Genomic DNA, 24627 nt, shown 5'->3' on the forward strand with positions numbered 1-24627 from the left:
CCTGTTTGTGCGATTTCAGAGAAAAATATTATCATAAATATTGATGGCAAAAGAAAACAATCTAAACATGCATAATACGCCTTCTTGAAATATACCGGGCACAAAAGGAGAGGGCGTACTTTGAAGTGAGTAATCTTTTGTATGCTTCTCAGCTGACAAAAGATTACCCAAATCAAAGTATGCCCTCTCTTTTTGTGCCCGCCATATTTCAAAAAGGCTTATTGAATAATGGTAGTGCAGCGTTGTTGTTAAGACATTAAAAAGCAAACAAGACTGTCTTTATACGAGTGGATATTCATACGTAGTGGTAGACAAGATATCATCACAGCATCTGCTGAAGACGCTAGTCCAACTAGTGAAAACGTTCCAGGTGAGTGAAAAATAGTGTAGTGTCGAAGTTAAACTCTTTATTCATCAAGACTGCTTTTAACTTACATAAGATTGTACATCACAGCAAAATAAGTTATTAAAAATTTTATTTTAAATTACATTTCAAGAAGTTGCGGTAAATTTACAGCATGCAGTATCATCATCAAATGAACTTTTTATATTGATTTGTACAGCACAAAATGAGTTGCCTTCAAATAATCTAGTATAGGAAAATATATATTATACTGTCAAAGTGGCAATTTTTGTGTGAGTAAATTTTCACGCTTCACCAAGTTTTCACACAGACATATTATGCATAGAGGAACATTTGTGTGCTTTTATTTTCACTGAGTTGCATCGAGCTCGAAAAGCGCAAAAATTACAGTTACGCGAAAATGTCCATGTTTACAGTATTCATTTGTGTTATTCTACAAACAAAGCTAGCATAGAGGCTGGTAGAAAGAAGCAGCATCGGGTTCACATTGTTTTAGGGAATGTAATTCAAGTTGAGTTGAGGCTAGTAACATGGTAAAATAAACTGCTCTATGTTGACAGCCTAAATCAAATTCAGCACTGAGTACTGCATTGAGCTATTCCATTGAAAATCCACATTCCCCCTGTGGAAGATTTTGGAAATATCTACCACAGGGGGAGTATGAAATTCAAATGGAATGAACACATTAGCAGCTCCATTTGAAACTCGCCCTCCCTCAGTGGAAGAGTCTGGTTAAATTTTTCTCAGAGGGTGTTTGAAATTCAAATGGAGCTGCCTAATGTGTTCATTCCATTTGAAATTCATACTCCCCCTGTGAAAGATATTTCCAAAATCTTCCACAGGAGTAGTGTGGATTTTAAATGGAATAGCCCATTTCTCCCTTTGCTGGAGCCTAATCTATAAGATCTGCAAATGTGTAACAAGTTCAAATTATAATAAGATTTAGTCACACTCGCCTTCAAAAAGTCAAGAAATTAACAAATAATGAAAAAATAAGTTACCATTTCAAATGATTATGCTAGCAATCTTGTATGCAAGTTTGGTGTATTTACAATCAGTCTACTGTAAAAATTTGGTAATAAGCAAATGTGCATATTTACGAGTTGATCGGACAAGAATTTTTAGGGTCATTTGTTAAAGTTTTCCCTTTTTTTCAAATACCTGTTACAGATATATTTATAAATTAAAAGAAAAAAAAATGAAGAAGTTTAACAAACTACCGTTAATATTCCTTCTTGTCTGAGCAACTCTTTAATAGGCACATATGCTTATAACCAAATTTTCACTGTATTTAATTACATATTCAATGCATATGCACACAACATGCTACTGGCGCAAGGTTTGCAATCCATATTACATTAGTATTGGATATTTGTATACATTTCCATTATATATCTGATTACAATTTACAAATATTTCATAAAATATATTACTTACATTGCATTGCTCAAAACTTGTGCGCACAATAAATCACACAACATTCACAAGTGACCCGTTTTGATTAATATACCAACATTAAAATGTCCAGAGTTATAAAGTAGACACCAGTAATGCTACATCTCATATATTTTGCACACATGACATCAAACTCCTCTGAATATCAATATCAGATATAATGTTACTTGTCAATGTTTAGTTCTTTTAATTACAATAGTTGTGTCTTCTCTCTAGTCCGAAGGGTCGCTAGTCCGAAAACCAAATTAAGTTTGCTAATCCAAAGGTTCTCTAGGCCGAATATGGAATAAGGGCTCTATATTCAAACTAGAGAACCATTTACTATTTACTATTCTTGGGACCCCATCGGAAATAAGCTTGCCTTTTCTGCGGGCTTAATGGGTTATCCCGACTTGCCATTTTTATTGTCCGTGTGCCCTGATCCTAAATGGCTTTGTGGCTGATTTATTTAAGCTTTAAATAATTTGTCACATTGATGTGCTTTGTAATGATTTTTCTGTCTCCATAATTTGTTTTTGTATCTTGCCAAATAAAAAACAAACAAACAAACAAACCCTCGGACTAAAGAACCCGATATTCGGACAAGTGAACCTTTTTCAGAATTCGGACTAGCGAATGGTAAATTAAGTGTTCCGACTAGCGACCCTTCGGACTACGGAGCATTCGGACTAGGAAGCCTTCAGACTAGAGAGTTGTCGCCATAGTTGGTGCCAAGGTGACATCAGAAGATGGTACTAGAATATATTTACATTCAGTAACAGGGTCGGATCCAGAATTGTTTGCTGTTCATGGCCGCATTTGTTCATTTTTTAAAATTTCTTTCATTTTTTGTATTTTTAATTTAGGCCGGCGCCCTTTGCTAGAAAAAAATAGAGGGGGCGCGCGCCAGCTGCCCCCCCTAAATCCGCCCCTGAGTAATGCATACTTTCCCCCCAAGTCCAACCACCTCGTTATCTCACAACAAGTCAAAAACTATTTGTACACTCATGATTTGAATGGATACTACTTGTCCCCGTGTTTGTTCACAAAATACGGGAAAATATCTACGGTCTGGTGCAGTGGCATAGCCAGGGGGCAAAATTTAGATTTTTACGTCTTTTTCGTAAAAGTTTGCCTCCCCCTTAAAAGTGGTGTTTACTTCCCTTTGCTCACCCTCTGAAAACGTGCTGGCTACGTCACTGGTCTGGTGCAGTATTCCATGACGCTGAAGATTTTCCCGTATTTTGTGAGAACACGCCGGGGTAATGATTTTATCCTTTAGTGAACATGAATTCTATTTCTTCCCGACTTGTTGGTATACGTTGAGGGATTTTGGTTGCAAAATTTTACTAAAAAGTAGTCCAATATAGTACTTGCTTTTAATAATAGTGCAGCCATGCCATGGATGAAGAACTTTGCGCATCTCACAATATTTTACGCTACGCATACTTGTGCATGTGAGTAATATGCAGGTAATACAAAAAATATTATCCGCCTGTTTTACGTCATCAATATTAATGAATTGTATCCCATTCCCAGTGCTGTTTGAACAACTAAAGGATAAAGCAACGTATGACCCTGTAAACAAAAACATGTATTATAAAAACAATGTGTACTTCTTGAAAACACAACAAAACTCAGGGCTCAAATTTGAGGTGCACAACTTAGAACTTTCCTAAAATGGTCCCCTCAAACTTGACTCAAGTACAATACACAATTCTCCTTCACAATGGTATAAAAACTACACAACTCTCCCGATTCAATCCTGAAATATCACCAGGAGAGAGCATTTTGCAGTAAACCAGGCTTTGTCAAGAAATGCTTGCTTTGTTTCTCCATTCAGATCAACAAGAGTGCATTCACTTAGCAACCTATACACCTCATGTGATAGAGTGCAGAGTGAAACAGTGCACACATACCAAACATTGAAAATATTACGATACTTTCCATGCCTATGTTACAAATATGATTGTCATTATTAACTTTCAATATATCATTCTTAAATCACCTAGCATTTACCATTTCAATCCATTTTTCACAATATTTGAGGACTGATATATTCAAACTGGCAATTCCTTTTATCAAATTCACACTGACCAATCACCTCTAACAGCTACAATCATAAAATTCTAATCACAAGATCAATCAATGCTTGTTTTCAATCCTCGGCTGAACATGAATAATTCCATTACATAATTAAATCTGCAGAACTAGGGAACAAAATATACACATTGTAAATACATAATGCCCATTAACATGAAGTTAGACATGACTGAGTTTGTAATTGTCATTGTACAGGCTAATTTAAAGTACACACAACTGCACACACCCCCAACCGTGCATTACAAATACTTCAGAGGACCTGAAAAATGACAGAAATTTTGACAAGTCCAAATGTCCTCAGTCGGTAATACCGAACAAGTGTTAAAACGGTTAACGCTGCGAAGATATTAGCTATAGAGGGGGTAGTAGGGTATAAAACCTCATTTTTTGCAGTTTAACGCGGTTTACATAGCGAGGACATGTATTTAGGTCCTTGTTAAGCACAAGATCCTTGGCATGTCGGTGTGTTGTTATGTGAGAGTCCTCAGAAGTAATGCAATGCAATGCACACGCAACCCTTCCTGCACTGTGTGTCACGTCAAACGGGGACACCAACACATTGTGTATTTTCCAGTGAGTTTGGATGCACCTTCACAAAACCAATCTCCCACCCCACACAAATAAAACCACCAACAGCAAATATATACGATCCTAGTATTGAAGAGGTATATCAAAATTCATAAACATGCAATCTAAGCATTTGCAATATTCATCAGTTCCAGAAATCATTTCTATAATTGTATAAAATAAAACAAAATATAATGTTCTAGCATGCGATGTGTGGTTCTATCTCATGTTTGTACATTTGTATATGACCACATAACAGTTCTGGCTAAATAAATAAATATGTTATAACTATATGCAACGTCTTACAAAACTAAATAGAATTCATATCTTACAGAACCCAGTATGAGTTGTTCCATTTACAGTCCACACTACCCCCGTGGAAGATTTAGCTAAAGTCTTCCACAGAGGGCGTATGAGTTTCAAATAGAACAGACATTTAGGCAACTTCCATTTGAAATACTCACTCCAGTTGTGGAAGATAGAGGTAAAGCCATAATACAGGGGGAGTATGGGTTTCAAAATGATTAACTATGACCAATTACATTTGAAAAACATACTCCCCTTGTGGAAGGTGTTTCCAAAATCTTCCACAGGGGTAGTGTGGATTTCAACTGGACTAGCCCAGTGACATTATAAAGTAACACTCAAAGGTACACTCCTTTGAGTGATCATAATTGTCAGATGATTGACAAGGAACATTAGAATTGATATCAATATGAGGGCAGTTCCGTTGGCTACAGTTTGTTACCTCATTTGCGAAAGACAAATTCCACAAAGTCTAGATTTTAAAATGTTTGTGAAAATTGGTGTGACATGAAAAGTTACTGTGTAAACAGATACGCTTTTATGAGTAACAACAAAAGATATGCTTTGATGAGTAATAACTCCTGCAATGCTTTACAAATTGATAAGACTGCAGTCAATGGAAGTTCTTACCGATCGATGACAACCATTGATATCCACTCACAAACATTTGTACACCACAAGATCTGATTGAACCTGCAACCTTTTGAATAACACCAATTTTCATGAAATCATTCAGATCTTGTTGATCTGGAATTCTTTTTACATGTGTGAGGTATCAAACTCAATTCATATCAATTTCAATTTTCTTACTCATGTTGGGAATTATGATGACTCAAAGGAGTGAAGACTTTCATTTTGGGAAATATTTCACAGAATGGCAAACTCCAAAAAAACAACAACAACAACCACCTTGCAGCAGGCAGAGTAATAATGTGGCTCAAGTTAAGTGACTCACTGAAGTGATATTCAGTGATTGAGCTCTTGACTTGCACTGCACACTGTAAACAAATGAGTAGCGCTTACCGGAAAGACAGGATATACAGTCACTTTAATTCCATTTGAGATCTAACCCTCTGTGTGGCAGCTCATGCAAAATATGGGTAATGGGGTATACTCCTTTATTGAAGTCTGCTAGAAACAAAAATCCCTGAGCTTCTAATTACAATTGTATCATGTCACTAAGGGAGCTTCACACATGCCAACATTGAAAACACAAAATCAAAAAAAAATTTCACAGAAAAAACATTTTTTTTAAAGTAAGTTCGCAACTTATCGCCCAGTCCTTTCAATCAATTACTGTAACCAATTACTCCTGATTCAGTGAGTTGACAGAGGGCGGTTTAAACTTTTGCAAGAGAGATTGTGAAAATGATACTTGATAACATACTTCACCAGCCGCCTGACTGTAGCCCTTTCTGGTCAAGCTATCAGACAGTGCTCAGGTTCACATGTTTTAATTGCAGCAGCAGGTGCAAGAACCACATATTGTGAAAGAAAAGCACACGCCCATATTTTGCAAGATTTTCCATACAAAATATGGGTGAAACCATACCAGTTGGCATGCTTGGAGCTTGCAAGTAACCCAGTCAATCATGGCACAGTTTAGCAATGAAGGTGCTATTACTCTTCCAAAGGTATTACATGATTATATAAAGGCAAAATACCAATAACAATAGCATAACTATTATAGTACATTTTGCTAAGAACAAAACTGTGTATACAATGTGTTCAGGCATAGAACCTACATACCCAAGTCTAAGGTTTGGCACCGATAAAAATAGGAATGCATGAACTGCAATAACTCGAGCCAATTCGGCATTACAAATTCATAATGCGTTATGGGATGGTTTTGGCAACTTTTTAAGTGCATGTGACCAGCGTTCGAAATAGGGCCGGTCAGCCGGCCATTGGCCTGTAACTTTTTGGCCTGGCCAGTAACTTTTCTGACTGGCATCTATAGTTGCCGGCCCGGCTGGCTGGTAACTTTTTAAGGTCAAGCCCGGCTGGCCTGTAACTTTTTGAGGCATATTTCGAACACTGCATGTGACCTCTGATCTATCAGAAAAAATGACTTTTTTTGTGCTTACAAATTATTGTTGAAAATGTTTTACTAAAATGAAATATATGTAATTGCACAATAATTATTTAAAACATTTTTATTTAACATTATCAATAATAAATGAATAACTCACAATTAAAGTACCATCATTTTCCCAATAGAGTTCAACTGTACCACCTATCCCACAATATTACACATTTGTAATACTGAATTGGCTTTAAGGAAGTGATTACAAAGACATGTGGTTTGTAGGGAAGACAATGGCATTTTTGTGTTAAATGAAGAAGCTATATAATGCATAAAAACATACCACATTTCCATACAGTTTTAAATGATTGCAATTCACTATTACTACTGACAGGTACATGCCAAATCTTTTGACACTTAGTTTTGAATGACTGATTTAAAAAAGATTCAGTTTCCATCCGAAGTGATGGTGATATCCAATGCTGCATACTGATTCAAGTATAGTCGTATGTCCATTTATAATCTCACCCCAAATTTTGGGAACAAATTCCAGAAATTCCATCTATAATCACATCCCCAAATGTCGGGCAAAAACCTTGGAGGCTTGTTTTATACATTGAAATTATATGCAAATGCTAAAAATTGATATTTCAGTATGTATATTTCAGAGTTGTAACACAGGTACTTGCCCAAATCCTGAAAACTGCAGAGCACTTACTTGCGGCATTAAACATTTATGGGAGCTCGTCCAGGGAAAAGGCTACATAGCATCATTCCCTCAATTTTTTAATTGCTCTTTTTATGCTAAAATATCAAGCAATTCCAGAATTTTTTCAAAAAAAAAGAAAAAAAAGAAGAAGAAATAACCAAAAAAACAAAAAACAAAAAACAAATGTTTTGTTACGGCTCCCTCTGATTTCAGTTTTAAAAGGGCAGGACTATACCCTAAGTATAGAGTCCGAAGTTTTCCGTTTTACGGAAAACGGAAGAAAATCACGGAATCGGAGGTACAACATGGAAAATTACATTTTTGTATGATGTGACAAAAATTGTTAAAAGATAAGAGGAATTAATTGTAAAAACAATCATGAGTTGTGTACGTCCATTTTTATGATAAAAATACTGTTTAATAATAATGAAATAAAGGTATATTACCAAGTAACAAAGGCATGAACCATGATATCCCTAAAAACATCGTAATAGTCGGCCTATTATCGTGAGAATATTCCAATTAGAACACATTGATCGCAATATTGAACACTTTATTGTGACATTAATATCATTATTTATACATTTTAAGCTTTATTCATGACACGGATTTACAAATTTTACAACACGGATTACAACACGGAAAATGGATTTTAGAAAACGGTAAACTTCGGACTCTACCTAAGTACTGTATAATATTTCAACAGGCACGGGTAATCGCACTATATTGCTTTCATCAGGCTTGCAAGTAAGTAGATCAGTACCAATACCATGCTGACTTGCAACATTTACTACAACTTATATGAGAGAAAGCCTGGTGATTAGGGGCACCACAGCTTTCAACTTGCATTCAACAGGTTATCAATGTTGATCAACAGCAAAAACATCATCAGTATTTTTTCCATCCGATGAATCCTCATTCGACTCCTTGGACTCCATCATTTCTAATGCTTGTCTCAAGATCCTTGAAGCGTCTTTGTGTCCGCATTTCTCTGCTAAATCCAAGGCAGTGTTACCATTGAAGTCCACAGCATTCAGATCTTTCACATGCTCCACAAGGAAGGACAGGCATTCAATTCTGTTATCCAGAGCAGCCTGAAGAAGAATAAAAATAATATAATTAGTATTAATTACACATTGTACATATGTGATCGTACACTACGAATCAGCCATAAAGTCAGCCCCGGTCAATTTTGTTTTATTTTGTGTTTAGAAAATATATATCATAAGCTTAAAAACTGGTATATCGTTTGACTTCAAACGATATCCAGTAGTGGGGTTATGGATTGTTGAACTCTGCTCCTTCAACAAAATGGTACCTTTTTATTCGGTTCTACATGTGTCTCTTTTTCCACAACGCTGGTAATAAATATCAAACAGTCATAATTGGCAGTCATTTCAAATCATCCTCAAGTCCAAGAGGTTCAGGAAAGTACTCTCATTGTTAATTGTTGGTTAAATAAATAGTTTGACTGCCTGGTAGAAATATATTATCGATTTTACGTCATCAAACATTCGTTAGAACTTAAACATTACTGGAAATAGAATGGCAATAGATTAAATAACGTAGATATGTTACATACAATATTGTACATCTAATAAAAAGTCTGCATACTGCTTAAGTTATCTTAGAACTGTCCTCCAGCATGGCTGCCATTTCAATTGTTATACTGTTCCGGTTGGTTCATTGCATACACTCTATAAGAGGCCCCTGTTGCAGAGTGGTAGTTTAATTTTGAATAGTATGTATGATATGTAATAAAAACATTTCATACACTCTTAGATAGCAAGAACCAATCAGAGCAAACATCAGATAATGTGAATCATACATTGATTATGTATAATACATGGGTGCGCACTCTGTGTACCAAGGCATTAGGCAGAGGGGTGTCTTTAGGGTGTCCAAAATGGTCAAAAATACCTTATTCTACAAAATCAGGGTGTCCACTTCCTATTCACTCCATTATAAAAATCTGAATTTTAGGGTGTCCAAATTGAAAACAGGGCGTCCAAATGACACCTGGACACCCCTCTGGCTAATGCCTTGCTGTGTACTATGCGCAGTACTTTCAGATGCATTCATTTTTCTTGCGGGTTGATGCATTTATATTTGCTTGTATTTCTAACATTTTTAGTGACAATTTTTTAAATAAATATAGCAAAAATCATGGAATTTTTTATATCAAGTATGAAATAAGTTAAAAAATGAGTATTACTTGTTTGAAGCCTTTTATATGTCACACTGCAACTGCATGCACAAATGTTTCACTCAATCTTTTAAAAAAAAATTTCCATCCACCAATTGAACACCTACCAAATGTAAGCAAGTATTCCCTCTGTAGTCTGCGAGACCCAGGTCTACTCCTGCCGTATGGAACGCTTCCAAACCATCCCTGTCGTCAATGTACACAGCTCTGTCAAACACAAACAAATTCACAACAAGAAAATGTTTATACTTCTTCAGATTAAAAAGAATGAAGTTCTAAAATGTCATGTTAGTTCCAATCTTTGGTAAACCGTACATTGATACTGAATGATGAACTGAAAATTTTGGCTTTGTAAACTAAAGACATCAAATTTTACAGTATGTAGGGCCAAAAAAAGATTGTCTGCTTGTCCTCCACCTACTGACCTTAATCTGGATATTCCAGAAAAAGTTTTTTTTCTTTCAATATTTTTGACATCCTGAAAAGGTTTTTTACAGTTTCTACACACTTCTAAACTGTTTTAAAAACATGAATGAAGAAGTATACAGTACAGAAATATCTCAACTCACAATTAAAGGCATGTTTTGGCTATGAGCTTTAAAAAAAATACTAAAAATAAATCCTGACTGACCAATTCTGAAAAATAAAGAACATAAGCCATTACTTACGCACAAAGCATGGTTCCTATTTCTTCATCTGTCTGATGTACGAGATGTCCTCCTGAACGTTTAATGAGTTTAATTACCTCTAGATGCCTGCAATAAAAATATTAAAATCAACCAATTTAATACCATGCTAATAGCAGCATGTAGACTGATATTGGACTCTGTCATATTGACATAAGCTTAAAAAATTACTGTTTCAGAGTCTGAATAGAGCAGCGACGTAGCTTGCGACGCCATCACAGCGTCTTCATTCAGCATAGTGATTACTCTCCTCCGGTCACCTGACCACCCGGTGGGTGGTCAAGTGTCAACAGATCATAGGCGGATATCACACCCGCAGCATCAAATGGGATTCCGCAGTCACAGGAATAAAAGCAAATACAGTGATCCATAAAGCGGAGAAGCAGTTATTGGATATACGGATTAAAAATTGCTCATTTACTATCTCCAAATTACAGGACGAGTTGAAAAATTCAGAAACCAAAAAATTCTGAAAATTCAGAAACCGAATCACTGATTTAAATCGCGATTTAAATCAAAATCGCGATTTAAACCACTTGAAAATTGCCACCTTGTAACATCATAAGGAGAACAAAAAGCTTTGTTTGATTTTAAAAAAGATGCGGAAATCACCATCTTACCGGCCGACAAAGGTCGTGCCACTGTAGTACTCAACACCAATGACTATGAGAAAAAGATGAAAACTTTGCACAATGACAACAACACGTACCAAAAGCTGAACCGGAACAGGAAGGGAAACTCCCTTTCTTGGACAATTGCATACATGTCAATGACGATGGTTGCACCAAAGTCACAATTTATAGGAAGCCCACCCACACTGACCAGTACTTAAACTTTGATTCTAATCGCCATCTTGAGCACAAACGGTCAGTTGTAAGAACGCTACTGGACAGAGCTGACAAACTACAATCCCCGAAATATGTCCTTGAAACGCTTTAGGCATCTTGAATGAAATCAAAAGTGTATTTTTAATGTGGATAAAAATGTTGAATATTTGGAATTAGAAGAAAGCTGGGCCATCAATTAACACTTTTCCCTTCCCCACCCCCATCATTCAATGTTGCGACACTTTGGAGACACACTGAACACATTTGCACGTTTCAACATTGCACGGGCAGTGGGGGACTTATTTTCCCTAAAGGCGCTTTAATGTTTCAAGACATATTCGGGGCTTGTATGAGGCAATCGCTAAAATTAACATCTGATTTTAAACTTTTGGCTGTAACTTTAAAACTACTTGATAGAATTACTCCAAATTTTCAATGAATATTAGTTAATGCATAAGCTATGATGTGGATATAAAATAAAACAACTAATTGTATCAATTTTGACTATATCGCCCTGCACTACAAGCAGGTTGCACCCATCACCTGTGTATGTCTACAATCTACAGCGGTCTGTTAACATACACATCCAATCACAAGCACAACATCAATTTGGACAATGTTGAAGTGATCGGAAGGGAGGATAACTTTTGGAACAGGAAAATCAGAGAAGCCTTAGAGATCAAGACCCAAAGACCCACACTCAACAGGGATACCGGATATGACCTGTCCGCCATCTACGATGGTCTGCCCACCGGGTGGTCAGGTGACCGGAGGAGAGTAATCACTACACTGAATGAAGACGCTGTGATGGCGTTGCAAGCTATGTCGCTGCTCAATTCAGACTCTGAAAAGGTAACTTTTTAAGCTTAATTTAATACCAGTCTGCTCTGTTTCACCACAGAAGATCGTCAAACACAAGGTTGTAAAAATGGCAGCCGCCCCATGGAATATTTCATTTCTGTGTCAGTTTGTTTTTATTAAATCACTTCTAAACATTGTAGAATATTTTTTTAAATCACAAAAACAAATTAAAATAATTTTAGAGAGTTGTTTGGAGTGTAATAACATGAGAAAATATACTATATTCACGTGTTTGACGATCTTCTCAAGAAAATACATCTGGCAACCGCGATGCTAAGCAACCAGCATCCTTTGCGGTAAACAGAAGATCGTCACAACATCAACACTGTTGAAAAAGGAGTCTGCTAGACTTCGAAATGTCCACAGTGAGTACTGTTTTATTGGACTAGAACTATGAAACCTTGTTATAAACATCAAGGATCAATAAATGATACAAGAGGATACCTTGAATCTGAACAACAGGAAAGAAAACAAGCAAGGTACACCAACTTGATGCGGGGAAACAAGTAAAAAACAGACTAGACAATATGCAGGGATGCAAAAACAGTAAATGTAAGCTTTAGAAGTAGGTAAAGTTCGATAGTCAAAAATTACCAGTTCCAATGCTCACAATAGTGCTAAACCTGCAAAAACAACAAGGATCAATGGGAATACAAAGGTACACTAGAACAAGTGATGAAAATCACTTTGCACATAAACAGACTTGGTAAACCAAACAACCAATATAGGCACAAAAATAGGCAACAATGGCCAATTTCAGAGCCCACAGAAGTGTTAGCAAAACAGTACAAAAGTACACTGGAGCAGATAAACAAAACCAAATAGACAAAAAAACAACTGACGTTTCGGGGACAGACAACAAAATATAAAAGCAAACAACGAAAACTAAATGCTGTAGTTTATGCACTTACTTGCACCGGATGCTTTCCGTGAATGGCGTATTTCCAAACCTGTCTCTCGCATAGATGGAGCATCCACTCTCCAGCAAGAATTTCACCATGTTGACGTCACCAGTACACGCGGCAAGGTGGAGTGGAGTCCGCCCGTCATAGTCACCGCCACTCAGGTCGGCACCCTGCATTGGCAATGATGGGTTGAACAGGTTTATAACTATGATGTTTATATGTGGATTTGATGGAAAGCACATCGGTGGCTTCACATCACTCACATGTCATTTTGTAAATTGTGTTTCTTATAAAGTATAATAACAGTCTTAACACTACACTCTGTAACTTTCTGTGCAAAATGAAAGCAAAATACACTCACACAAACTTAAAGTTTAAAGCACAGAATCACACAAATTTAGTATTACCTTCATATAAACAATCTGGAAAAAATTTACATAATTTAACTGTAGAACAAACCCTACATGTTAAACCCTAAATGGCCCCAATTTAAAATAAGGGACATGCCAGTTATAGTTGCTTATATGAAGGTACAACCCATACACTTAAATGAATACAGATTTACAAAACAAAAGCCTTACAGCATAAAAATAATGAAATAAGCAATGAAATTGTGCATAAAGCAAATGACAGAATAATGCAACTGAGGAAAGGAGAGAGATAAAAAAAAAATAATAAGGACGGCGGTCCCAGATAAGTCATCAGAATATATGAGACATTTTTTCCCCCAATTTCAGCCTATTTAACAAGTTGACCTCAAATGACCTTTGACCTTTCTGTGTGACCCTGAACTCCACTATTACATGAAAGTTCCTATATAGTGTAGATATGGCCAAAGTTTGGTTGCAATTGAATTTTTTTATTTTCAGCCTATTTTCAAATTGACCTCAAATTTTAACCAAAAGCCTGATATAATTGTTGACGGACAACACACACAGACACACTGACTGACAGACACGCGATGCCATAAGGTCTTTTCCTTCAGACGATCTGAGAGAGAAAGAAAAAGAGTACAGAGCAAAAAGAGACACACAGGCATTGAAAACAAGAGCAAGAAAGACAGCGAGAGAAGCAGCATAAACTGGTGAAACAACAGCCAAAACAAAATACTGAAAGCAAAGACATTATTGAAGTAAAAAATGTGCAAAACCTAAAATGACACACACACACACACCTATAATAAGCAAGACATAAAAATGTATAACTTGCAGGTTAGCATTTTGCTTTCCCTTTGGATTGATATCATTCAATAAGGAATAGGTAACCAAAGGCACAAATGAACAGAAATGACACCAGCAAAAACACAAACGGATATTAAAAGTTGTCAAAGATACTGTATATATGTACTGCTCTCAACGTTTAGTTTTCATAAATTTTATCTAATGGGTGCATTTAAAGTCTAACAGCTAACATATTACAATCCAGATACTTTACTCTTCACCAAAATAAATCTAACCTATACTGCTAATTTCAATTGAATGAACACAGCTTTCAACAGCTGTACACGATCCAAAGGAGAATGTATATCGCGTATTTCAAACTACAAGATGAACAACCAATCACAAGTGCATTGGCATGGATGAATTCACTTCCGTTTTACGCACCCACAGTCGCACGCACACGCTGGCCACGCTATATCTGGCTGTGTTCATTGAATTGAAATTCCCAGTATAGTATTTCCCACATTTCTCAAAATGTCTGCCTCAACAGGATGTCTCTGATTGCAACTGTACTATTGTAGAGAAAAGGTATATAAATTTATGCAATGCGATCTGATCCAAGCAGGCTAAAGGCGGCAAAGGTTAAATTGAGATAAATGTAAAAATAAGGAACACACACATGAAACTTGGCATTGTAAAAGATCATAGTTCTAAGTATGCTAGCTAGGGTATGGATTTAAGCAATAGCATAAATTATTTACTGTGTGCTAGTTGATGATGATGATGATGATGATGATAATTCCCTTATCAAAATTGGGTTCTTTAGCCTGGTTGGTTCAGATTTTGTCACATATTATCATCCACTGTATGATCTCTACAGTACATGGACATTGGACTTTCGCTCTTAATATGATACTACTGAACAACAGCAAGACGTAATCCAAATCTAGCCATACAATCTGCATGACTGACTTTGTAATTATTTTATGAAGAAACAACTGCCAATTTGTGCGTGCATGGCAAAACAATTCTCATGCGGAAGTATTGGACCATACTTGACTCACCCCTATATGTACAGACTTGGTAGAAAATGCAATGAATGGTGTTGACAAAAATAATGTGGTGAAGCATATCAATTCAATACATTGACATTTTAACAAATTATATGTGTCTATTGCAACTACTGATTTGGGTGTCTCCGATTCCAACTGTACTATTATAGGGTATGGGTATACAAATATGTGACCCGTATCAGCCAAAATATACCTTATATTGGTTGCTACATATGTCTTTTTCTCCATATCGCTGGGAATCAATAAATATCAAACAGTCATAAGTGGCGGCCACTTCAAATAATCCCCAAGTTAATGAGATTCAGGAATGTCCTTTCTTGTGTTGGCCAATACCCCAGGGTAGTCAGGCTCATATCACACACTATAGGTGGCGCTATTCGTCCATAGGGAAGTGGAATGTGCCTGTACAGTCCAAAAATGGCTTTACTGTGGGGCTCAATGGAAAAAATTACTAAAAATTAATTTTGACAACCAAAACCTAAGTGATGTTGACTTATGTTGGTACTGGCATGATACTGGATTCATAAACTATCACATAGTGCAATCCATGTTCCACCAAGTTGACACTCGATTTAGCTCAAAAGCAATTTGTGTGTAAATCAAGACCATCCAAAACAGCTTTCTTACAGTAAAGAATAGGAGGTCATCTGGGGTCACATACAGTAGTGTACATTGTACATGCACCTGCTGTCACAATTTCACACACAAAATTTTGGTCAATTTGGTGACACTATTTTTGTCTGTAACTTCTAAAGTATATGCACTAGAAACATATTTGACCCCTTATTGTTTAGGTAATTTTATTCTCTTTCAAATGAAAGAACTTTCAGCTAAAAATATTGAACTTCAAAATTTTATGAACATACCTACCCAGGGGGTACTTAGTACAAATGACCATACAGGGACATGCCACAAATATGGGTAGCATTTTCGGCCTTTTGGTATATCAATGACCCCTTTTTCTAAGCCCATTTTGGTATATGAATGGGTCCTTTTTTCAAAATTGTTTCAATTTTCTCAAAAAACAGCCCAATTTTGCCTCAATCTAGCCAAAATTTCAAAATTGTCCAAAAAAATTAGGGAAAATTTGTAAAAACTAAGACAATATGGGTTAAATTTGGCTGAAAATTTTGAATTTTGGTATATCAATGGGTCCAAATTTCTTGAAAATTTGGTATATTTATGGGTCCACTTTCAAATTCTCTGCGGCACACCCCTACCAAAATCAAACTTGAGTACCCCCCCGGGCCAATACATACCTAGACAAAATACAATGCTTTGTAACCCACCACTTGAACAGGGTTCAGCCACAATAAACAAAGACTACAGCTGTATATAAACAATTCTCTAGACACAGGTACAAGCAAAAGGATTTGATCCACACCTAGCAATAATAATGTGTGGTACAGGGTAACTGTATGAAGACCAGTGGCAGTGCTAATCCGGGGAGGGGAGAATTGCCCCAATCTTGGGTTCCCCCATCTTTCCCCAGTCAAAATAAAAAATCTAGAAAATTTTCAATTTTTGATCAAAAATTGTCACTTTTTAGGCAAATTGTCAGATCCAACCCTCCAAAAAACTCCCTAACCATTAAATATATTCTGGTGCTGCCACTGATAAAGACACAATGCCAATTTGTGCGTGCATGGCAAAACACTTCTCATGCTGAAGAATTGGACCATACTTGACTCACCCCTATATGAGCAAACTGAGTAGAAATACAATGGCGTTGATAAAGAAAATGTGGCGAAGCATTTCAATGAATGAAGTACATCAAAAGTTTTACATGGATTAACCGTCCACAGAATGTATCTGAATTTTGTGTTACAATGCTACTGAAAACTTGCAAAAGTTTAAATGGAAAAAATGAAATAAACTTATAACACAACTATGTACATGTATTAAGCAGGAATTTTTAATATGGAAATAAAATGAAATGAATATAAAAGCTGTTAATGACTAATGCAAGACTCAACATAATCAATTACTGTATCAAAGTGATTGATATCATCAGTTTACAACTTTTATTGAAGACTGCCACTTACATACACACAAGTACATGCATCCTGTACAGGACCAATGAACGTGGACATGTTTTTCTGATTTCCTGCGCCCCACCGGGGGACGTTGACCCATTTCACACAAACTATACCTAATTTTTGTGGATTTTAACCAACGGGGGACTGATTTTTATATCAACAAAAGTGGATGCACTATCAAATGCATTTTTAGGCTGTTTGCAGTCAATAATGTATATGTCAGCTAAATAGGGACAATCCTGGATCCATGGTTGGAATGGTAAGTTTTCAAAGGCAACAACCAACACACACCTGCATGCGAACACTGGCAAGCGAATGCGTTGATTGAGTTTTTACTATTCAACTGCAGACACACAAATTTTATTTGTTCCTTACCATGGATTTGGTAAAGTTTTCTAAAGACCCCACAAAAAGTAATGCAGCAGTTACAAATACGTCTAAAGCTTCAGAACTAGTAATTGTAGTTTTGAAGCTATAGAGCAACAAAATAAACCTGAAATCTGCTAAAAAGCTGAAAGTTTCAGGTCTGCAAGTGGAACTCAATGTTCAGTTGATTTTCCTGCAATTTTGTTAATTTTGTTTTTGTAAATTTCATAATAAATGTGCACTGAGCAGTGATAAATATTGGTAAGTTGGTCAATTCCACTGAAGCGCTAATTAGGAAGAGGCACTAATAAGGTTGAACACGGCAGCAGTCTTTTCAATAATTATCAGTTGGAAACTCATGCTTACCAGTCAATCTGCTACCTATAATAGACTTACACAAATTGTTAGATGTTTCAGTCCAGTTAAGTCGCCATTAGCAGCTGCAGCACACATCATAGGCGGGAACAATGCATTCCCAACGGCCTTTACTTCCTGTACAAAGACAAGATTAATGAACACAAGTTTGGTGTCACTTTTCAATTCAGCCATACTTGTTTTTGTTGAGCCCGAAGGTTGTTATAATAAAAGTCGGGGAAAAAACCCAATGTTGCATATACTAATGTTTTTATCACATTGGCAAAATTTAAGCGAATCATTTGTTGCGGCCTGTTAAACTCTGCGCAACTTGAAGCACCTCATTATTTAGAGCCTCTTAAACTTCAGGCAACTTGAAGTGAGTCACTTACTGCAGCCTGATGGGCTGATCCTTTGCACCTGGGTCAGAACTGCTAACCTTTAATACTTGTCAGTATTTGCTGTAGAAGTGACGATGTAATAGGATTAACTACAATAACAATAGATGAATACAATTTCTGAATATATCGCTGTGCACTACAACATTCACGCAGTACCTATGTATTGAACCATAGATGTCAAAGAACAGGGATAAAGACCTGGATTGTAATTCTATAGAATATTCATATCATGCTGATCACTCGCACATGTAAGATTAGTATTTTTTAAAACAGAGCGGTATTGTATCCAATCTATGATTGCAGACATACACAAGTGATGAGTGCAACCTGCTTGTAGTGCAGGGTGATATATTCAAAAATTGCATTCGGTCGTGTGTCTTGAGCTCGCCACCAAAAAAGGTGGCGACGTTACATTTTGCCAAAGTCGACTCAAAACAAATGATGATATCTCTGTCAAGCAAGAAGGTATTGATATGCTTGTGGTCTCATTTTAAAATGCACTTTCAACCCCGTAAAAAGAAATACTTGAACTTTTTTAATACTGACACTGTGCTTCATAGAATTCAGAATGGGCAGGGTGGCGGTGGTGGGGGATGTGGTGGTGGGGGATGTGGTACACACAAACTCTATGGGATTGGTAATTTTAGTGCGTAATCTGCTTCTGTAAAGGCTGTAAATTGGATTTGGACTCTATTTAGCATCTAAAACACTCATGGCCTTACAGCTAAACAATTCTACTAATTGTTTTTAATAATTTATGATTGGTTTAGTCTAGAAAATACAAACTTTTCCATACAAAACTACCCCGTTGTCATATTAAACACTGTAGTAAGTAATGCAGATGTCTTCAAAATCTAAAGGTTACTGTAAAATTTTAATTACTTATCCTATCAAAGTCAAAGTATAGATTTTCTGAAGGCAAATTTGACGAGGAATCTAAATATGGACATATTTTTTCTGTATGGGTTAGGGGGAAAATGTTTAGGTTCAAAATATGTTGAATTGTAAAAAAATCTAACATACTTTGGGACACCCTATATTCCTAGATTACCAAATAGCTGTGATTTTGGTTTCTTCCAAAGTCAGTTGGCTCTCCATATCCTCTGACCAAATGAATGTTTTTTGCTTCCAGTTTATTACTGTAAGTTGGTAATAAGCAATGCATTGAGTGACCCATTTTTATCAAAATCTTTTTTATTCCACCCTGTATAACTTGCAGATCACCCTGTATAATGAGTTGAAATGTATATATTTGAATTGCTTATGCCTTCAGCTTTCCAAAAATGTATACTTTTGCTAGTTTAGGATTGATGATTGTCGAGATAATCTAATTAGAAACCCGGTTGGTGTAAAAATTCATAATATTTGTCATGTAACGCCAAGGGTGGCGAGTTCAGGACACACGGCCATTCATCTATTGCTATGGTAGTTAATCTTGTTACATCATCACTTCTACGTTGAATTCTCAAAGACTTAAAATCATTACCTTTCCACACAAAATCAGTAGCTTCAAACTTTTGTGTCTAAATGGTATTGGCGGTAGTATTCTTTAGCATTTTCAGTATTTTGTTAATTATTTGTTAATAACATCATGTACCAAATACTGAAAATCAGCATTGTGCTTAGTATGTGATGTTTTTGCAATAATGCTTGCATGAATTAGGGACCAGTCTTCAGGGATGTAAATGGGCAACATATCCATTTCCTGAAAATCCATCTGGTCCTTGGAAAGGTGGCCCAGGGCTTGCGTGCGGTATTGAACATTTAGAGTGGTTTGACGGCGGAATACGCTGTGGGGTATCACCTCATCCTAAAAAGGGTTTTTTGGCTCCTTTTCTGATGAATTATCATCACCCAATTCTGGAAATGCAATTTTTTTTTACATTTCTGAATTTGTTTTTTTGCCAAATATCCGGAAGATTTACATCTCTGAATCTTACCTGAGCACTAGTAATTCTGAGTGTATCGGCCACAGCTCTGATGAACTTATTATCCAGCAATGTAAAACTATTTTCATGCATATGTGACACTTTGATCTCTCCACGTAGGTTGCTGGCCAACAGTTTTCTTCTCTCCTCAACTGTTAAATTCTCCTTGCCCAACACGTAGCCGAGTTTGGTAAGGGCAGCCTCTGGTGTTATGTCCGAACCTGGAATGACCCCTGCATCCAAAAGGATCTATGGAATAACATAAAGACAAAATACAGACTCCGGTGTTATGTCCGAACTTGGAATGACCCCTGCATCCAAAAGGATATATGGAATAATATAAAGACAAAATACAGACTCCCGTGTTATGTCCGAACCTGGAATGACCCCTGCATCCAAAAGGATCTATGGAATAATATAAAGACAAAATACAGACTCCGGTGTTATGTCCGATCCTGGAATGACCCCTGCATCCAAAAGGATCTATGGAATAACATAAAGACAAAATACAGACTCCGGTGTTATGTCCGATCCTGGAATGACCCCTGCATCCAAAAGGATCTATGGAATAATATAAAGACAAAATACAGACTCCGGTGTTATGTCCGATCCTGGAATGACCCCTGCATCCAAAAGGATCTATGGAATAATATAAAGACAAAATACAGACTCCGGTGTTATGTCCGAACCTGGAATGACCCCTGCATCCAAAAGGATCTATGGAATAATATAAAGACAAAATACAGACTCCGGTGTTATGTCCGAACCTGGAATTCTATGTGATAAAAAGTTACCAAATGACATACCGTAAAACCCCGTCTACAAGGATATACCTAAGAAACGCCTCAATAAAATTGGTTGCTTGTTGTATTTGGAGTTTGAGCAAATATATACTGGCACTGGGTGGCTATGCATTCCATCTAAGTATGTTGTAACACCAATCAATTGTATTGACATAATAACGACTGTTTAGTATATCAGGATCGTATAGCTCAATTGATAGAGCGTCAGACTTTGGAACTGAAGACATGCTGAAGAGAGCATGGTCCGGGCACCGGTTCCGTTTTTCATTCTCGTTTAATTTTAACTTTTTGACATGTTCTTTTTATCTTTCTTCAAATCTACCTTTCTACTTTTAATTTTAGGTGCGTTTTTTTTTTATTTTATTTTTTTTATTGTTTTTTTAATATTTTTTTTTAGTAATTTTGTGGTTTTATAGAAACTAGTAAAAGCATTTATTCTAAATAATAGCGAAACCCACGGTTAGACAGATGTGTTGTAACTACTTGTCTGTCCTCGTCTTTGCAATAAAAACCTATGTTGCACCTTTGTGCCATCCCAATTCTTGAGGTAGGGTGCGTTTTTGGCGTAAGCACGATTTTGTTTCTACTTGAAATGAAATCAAAATAAATATTGTTCTGTTGCCACAATTGCAGTTTTTTCAATAAAAAAAATAGATGAGGAATAATAATTATTCCATATTTGAATCTATTGTCCCATCAAGAATAGAGTGTCTTCAAAAACTTCAATCAATTCATCTGACAAAGGAAACTATTCTGGTCATTCAATTTTGTTTCGCTTGCACCTGTTATATCACAGGCGTTGGTAGAGAAGGCACACTTCTCTTGTCTTCACCGAAGTAGTGATGTAAACACTAACATGATTAATTACCATAGCTAGCAATGGACATACACTATTTTTGTTCCACTTGAACCCATACTATAGGCTATTCGCTGTCGATGTGGCGTAATTAATCGGATTAACTACCATAGCAATTGATGAATACAATTTGAATTTCGAATATATAGCCCTGCACTTCATCGTTCACGTGGCACCTATGCATTAAACCATAGTTGTCAAAGAAATGCTAATCACTCGCCATGTAAGATTAGTATTATGAAAAGAGTGGTATTCAATCTATGTTTGGTGACATACGCGGGTGATTAGTGCAATCTGCTTGATGGTAGTTATTGCGATTATTACGTCTTCGACAGCGAATTGTAGTATAGACGAATCCAACAAGCCAAGTGATGGTCAGAATTTATTCGGCCATTATCGCTAGTGAAGTTGCGTAATTGTCGGATTAATTACCATAGCAATAGGTGAAAACAATTTTGAACATATCGCGCTGCGCTACAAGCAGGTTACACTCATCACCTGTACTGTGTATGTCTGCAATCATAGATTGAATACAATACTGGTCTTTTCAAAGATCTTACAGGTGCAGCATGATATGGTTCAATGAAGAGGTACCGCCTGAACTTATCAGTGTATAACGCGGTATATTCAAAATTGTTTTCACCTATTGCTATGGTAGTTAATCCGATTATTACGTAACTTCGCCAGCGTATTGAAATAAAACAGGAGGATGTGAGTTCATAAGGGCAATGTCGGGGATAGGTCACAATCGATGTGGAGAGATGAGAGGTCCGACCAACAGCCATAGCGATTCAACTAATTCCAGCGGACGGTCTGTGGCTAGTAAGGAATCGTCTTTTACCACATGCGCAGATCTGTCTCGTCAGGAAGATATTTAATATCCCGAATTTATAATAGGCCTATGCCTACCAGTTCCATCGTATAACCGATCTGCTAGAGAATATTTGTTACCATGTTTAATAAATTCGTATTTATCGTATAATAAAATGTAGCCAAATGTATATTATGTGTCACACGGTTTTCTGCTGAACCACTAGCAGGCTATGTTACCACATCTATGACAATGACAAAGGTGAATTTTGATGATTTTTACGATCGTCCGGATGAGCAAATCACTGAATGGGTCTTTAGTTCCCTCCTCTCCTTATCCTGCCAATATTATATGAATCAAAGAAAAATAAAGAAAAAATAAAATTAAACAAGAAAAAAAGACAAAGAAAAGAAACAATAAAAGAAAAACAATAGAATAAATTAAACTAAATATGAAAAAAAATGATCACGAAAGGAGTCTTTAGAAAATGCAAGAAAATATAAATGAAAAGTTTGAACAATATTTTGTTTATAAAAGTTTGTGTGACCGTGATGAGGCTCGAACTCACCATCTTCCGATCTAAAGAACCAAAGTCTTATGCCTTGCCAAGTGAGCTATGCTCGTGAGATGCGAAATAAAGATAAAATAATACATTGTATACCTGCTTGTGTCGGTAAATGATTTGCTCAAATTCCATAATGATATAATATTGTGGAGGGCGCTAGCGTGAAATATGCTATCATCATAGTCGCTTCTATTCCTTATAGACGGGTTTCTACGGTATGGGGCAGAAACATGGACAACAACCAAGTACCTGGAACAGAAATTACAAACAGCCCAAAGAGCAATGGAAAGGAAGATGCTTCACATTACCTTAAGGGATAAAATTAAGAACACTGAAATAAGACGTCAAAGACATTATGGTGAAACTCAAAGAAGCGAAATGGAGATGGGCAGGTTACCTTGCACGAAGGGAAGATAACAGATGGACTAAACGGCTTACAGAATGGCAACCAAGAACAGGGAAAAGATCAAGAGGAAGACAGAAGAGGAGGTGGCGTGATGACATTACTGCCTACATGGGACCTACATGGACAAGAAATGCAAGAGATAGAGAACAGTGGAAGAATCATGAAGAGGGCTACGTCCTACAATGGTCGAACACAGCCTGGTGAGGTGAGGTGAGGTGAGGAATGACCCCTGCATCCAAAAGGATCTATGGAATAATATAAAGACAAAATACAGACTCCGGTGTTATATCCGAACCTGGAATGACCCCTGCATCCAAAAGGATCTATGGAATAATATAAAGACAAAATACAGACTCCGGTGTTATGTCCGATCCTGGAATGACCCCTGCATCCAAAAGGATCTATGGAATAACATAAAGACAAAATACAGACTCCGGTGTTATGTCCGAACCTGGAATGACCCCTGCATCCAAAAGGATCTATGGAATAATATAAAGACAAAATACAGACTCCGGTGTTATGTCCGATCCTGGAATGACCCCTGCATCCAAAAGGATATGGAATAATATAAAGACAAAATACGGACCTGTGAATGCTGCACCATTGGATATATTGCACAAATTGGAGTGAAGTCAATAACCAGTAGCATAGTGTCATGCCCCCCATTGATTTGAAAATTTAGAAAATCCCATAGGCAATTGCAAAAAAACAGCTTGTGCCCCCCCCATCAGACCTGGTGCCCCCAATAGCTCATGCTACACCACTGTCAATAACAAAAATACATTTTTTCAGCCAAATATGGGGGGTGTTTGGAAAATTCTTGAAAAAAAAGTGAGCCTATCTAACATAGTCCAAGTGTTGATTATATTGG

General features: G+C 36.6%; 1 protein-coding gene across 1 annotated transcript in view; it reads right to left on the reverse strand.

The window, feature by feature from the left end:
• Window positions 1-660: 660 nt before the first annotated feature.
• The window catches only part of LOC140153784 (L-asparaginase-like), a 53230-nt gene continuing 29263 nt past the window's right edge, over window positions 661-24627 (reverse strand). The window contains 6 exon segments of the mRNA XM_072176638.1: window positions 661-8603; window positions 9823-9922; window positions 10384-10470; window positions 13001-13164; window positions 18029-18124; window positions 20328-20564. Of these exon segments, the coding sequence (XP_072032739.1) occupies window positions 8370-8603; window positions 9823-9922; window positions 10384-10470; window positions 13001-13164; window positions 18029-18124; window positions 20328-20564 (918 nt within the window). The 3' untranslated portion in view covers window positions 661-8369.

Source organism: Amphiura filiformis, chromosome 5 (genome assembly GCF_039555335.1).
Source record: "Amphiura filiformis chromosome 5, Afil_fr2py, whole genome shotgun sequence".
NCBI lineage: Eukaryota > Metazoa > Echinodermata > Ophiuroidea > Amphilepidida > Amphiuridae > Amphiura > Amphiura filiformis.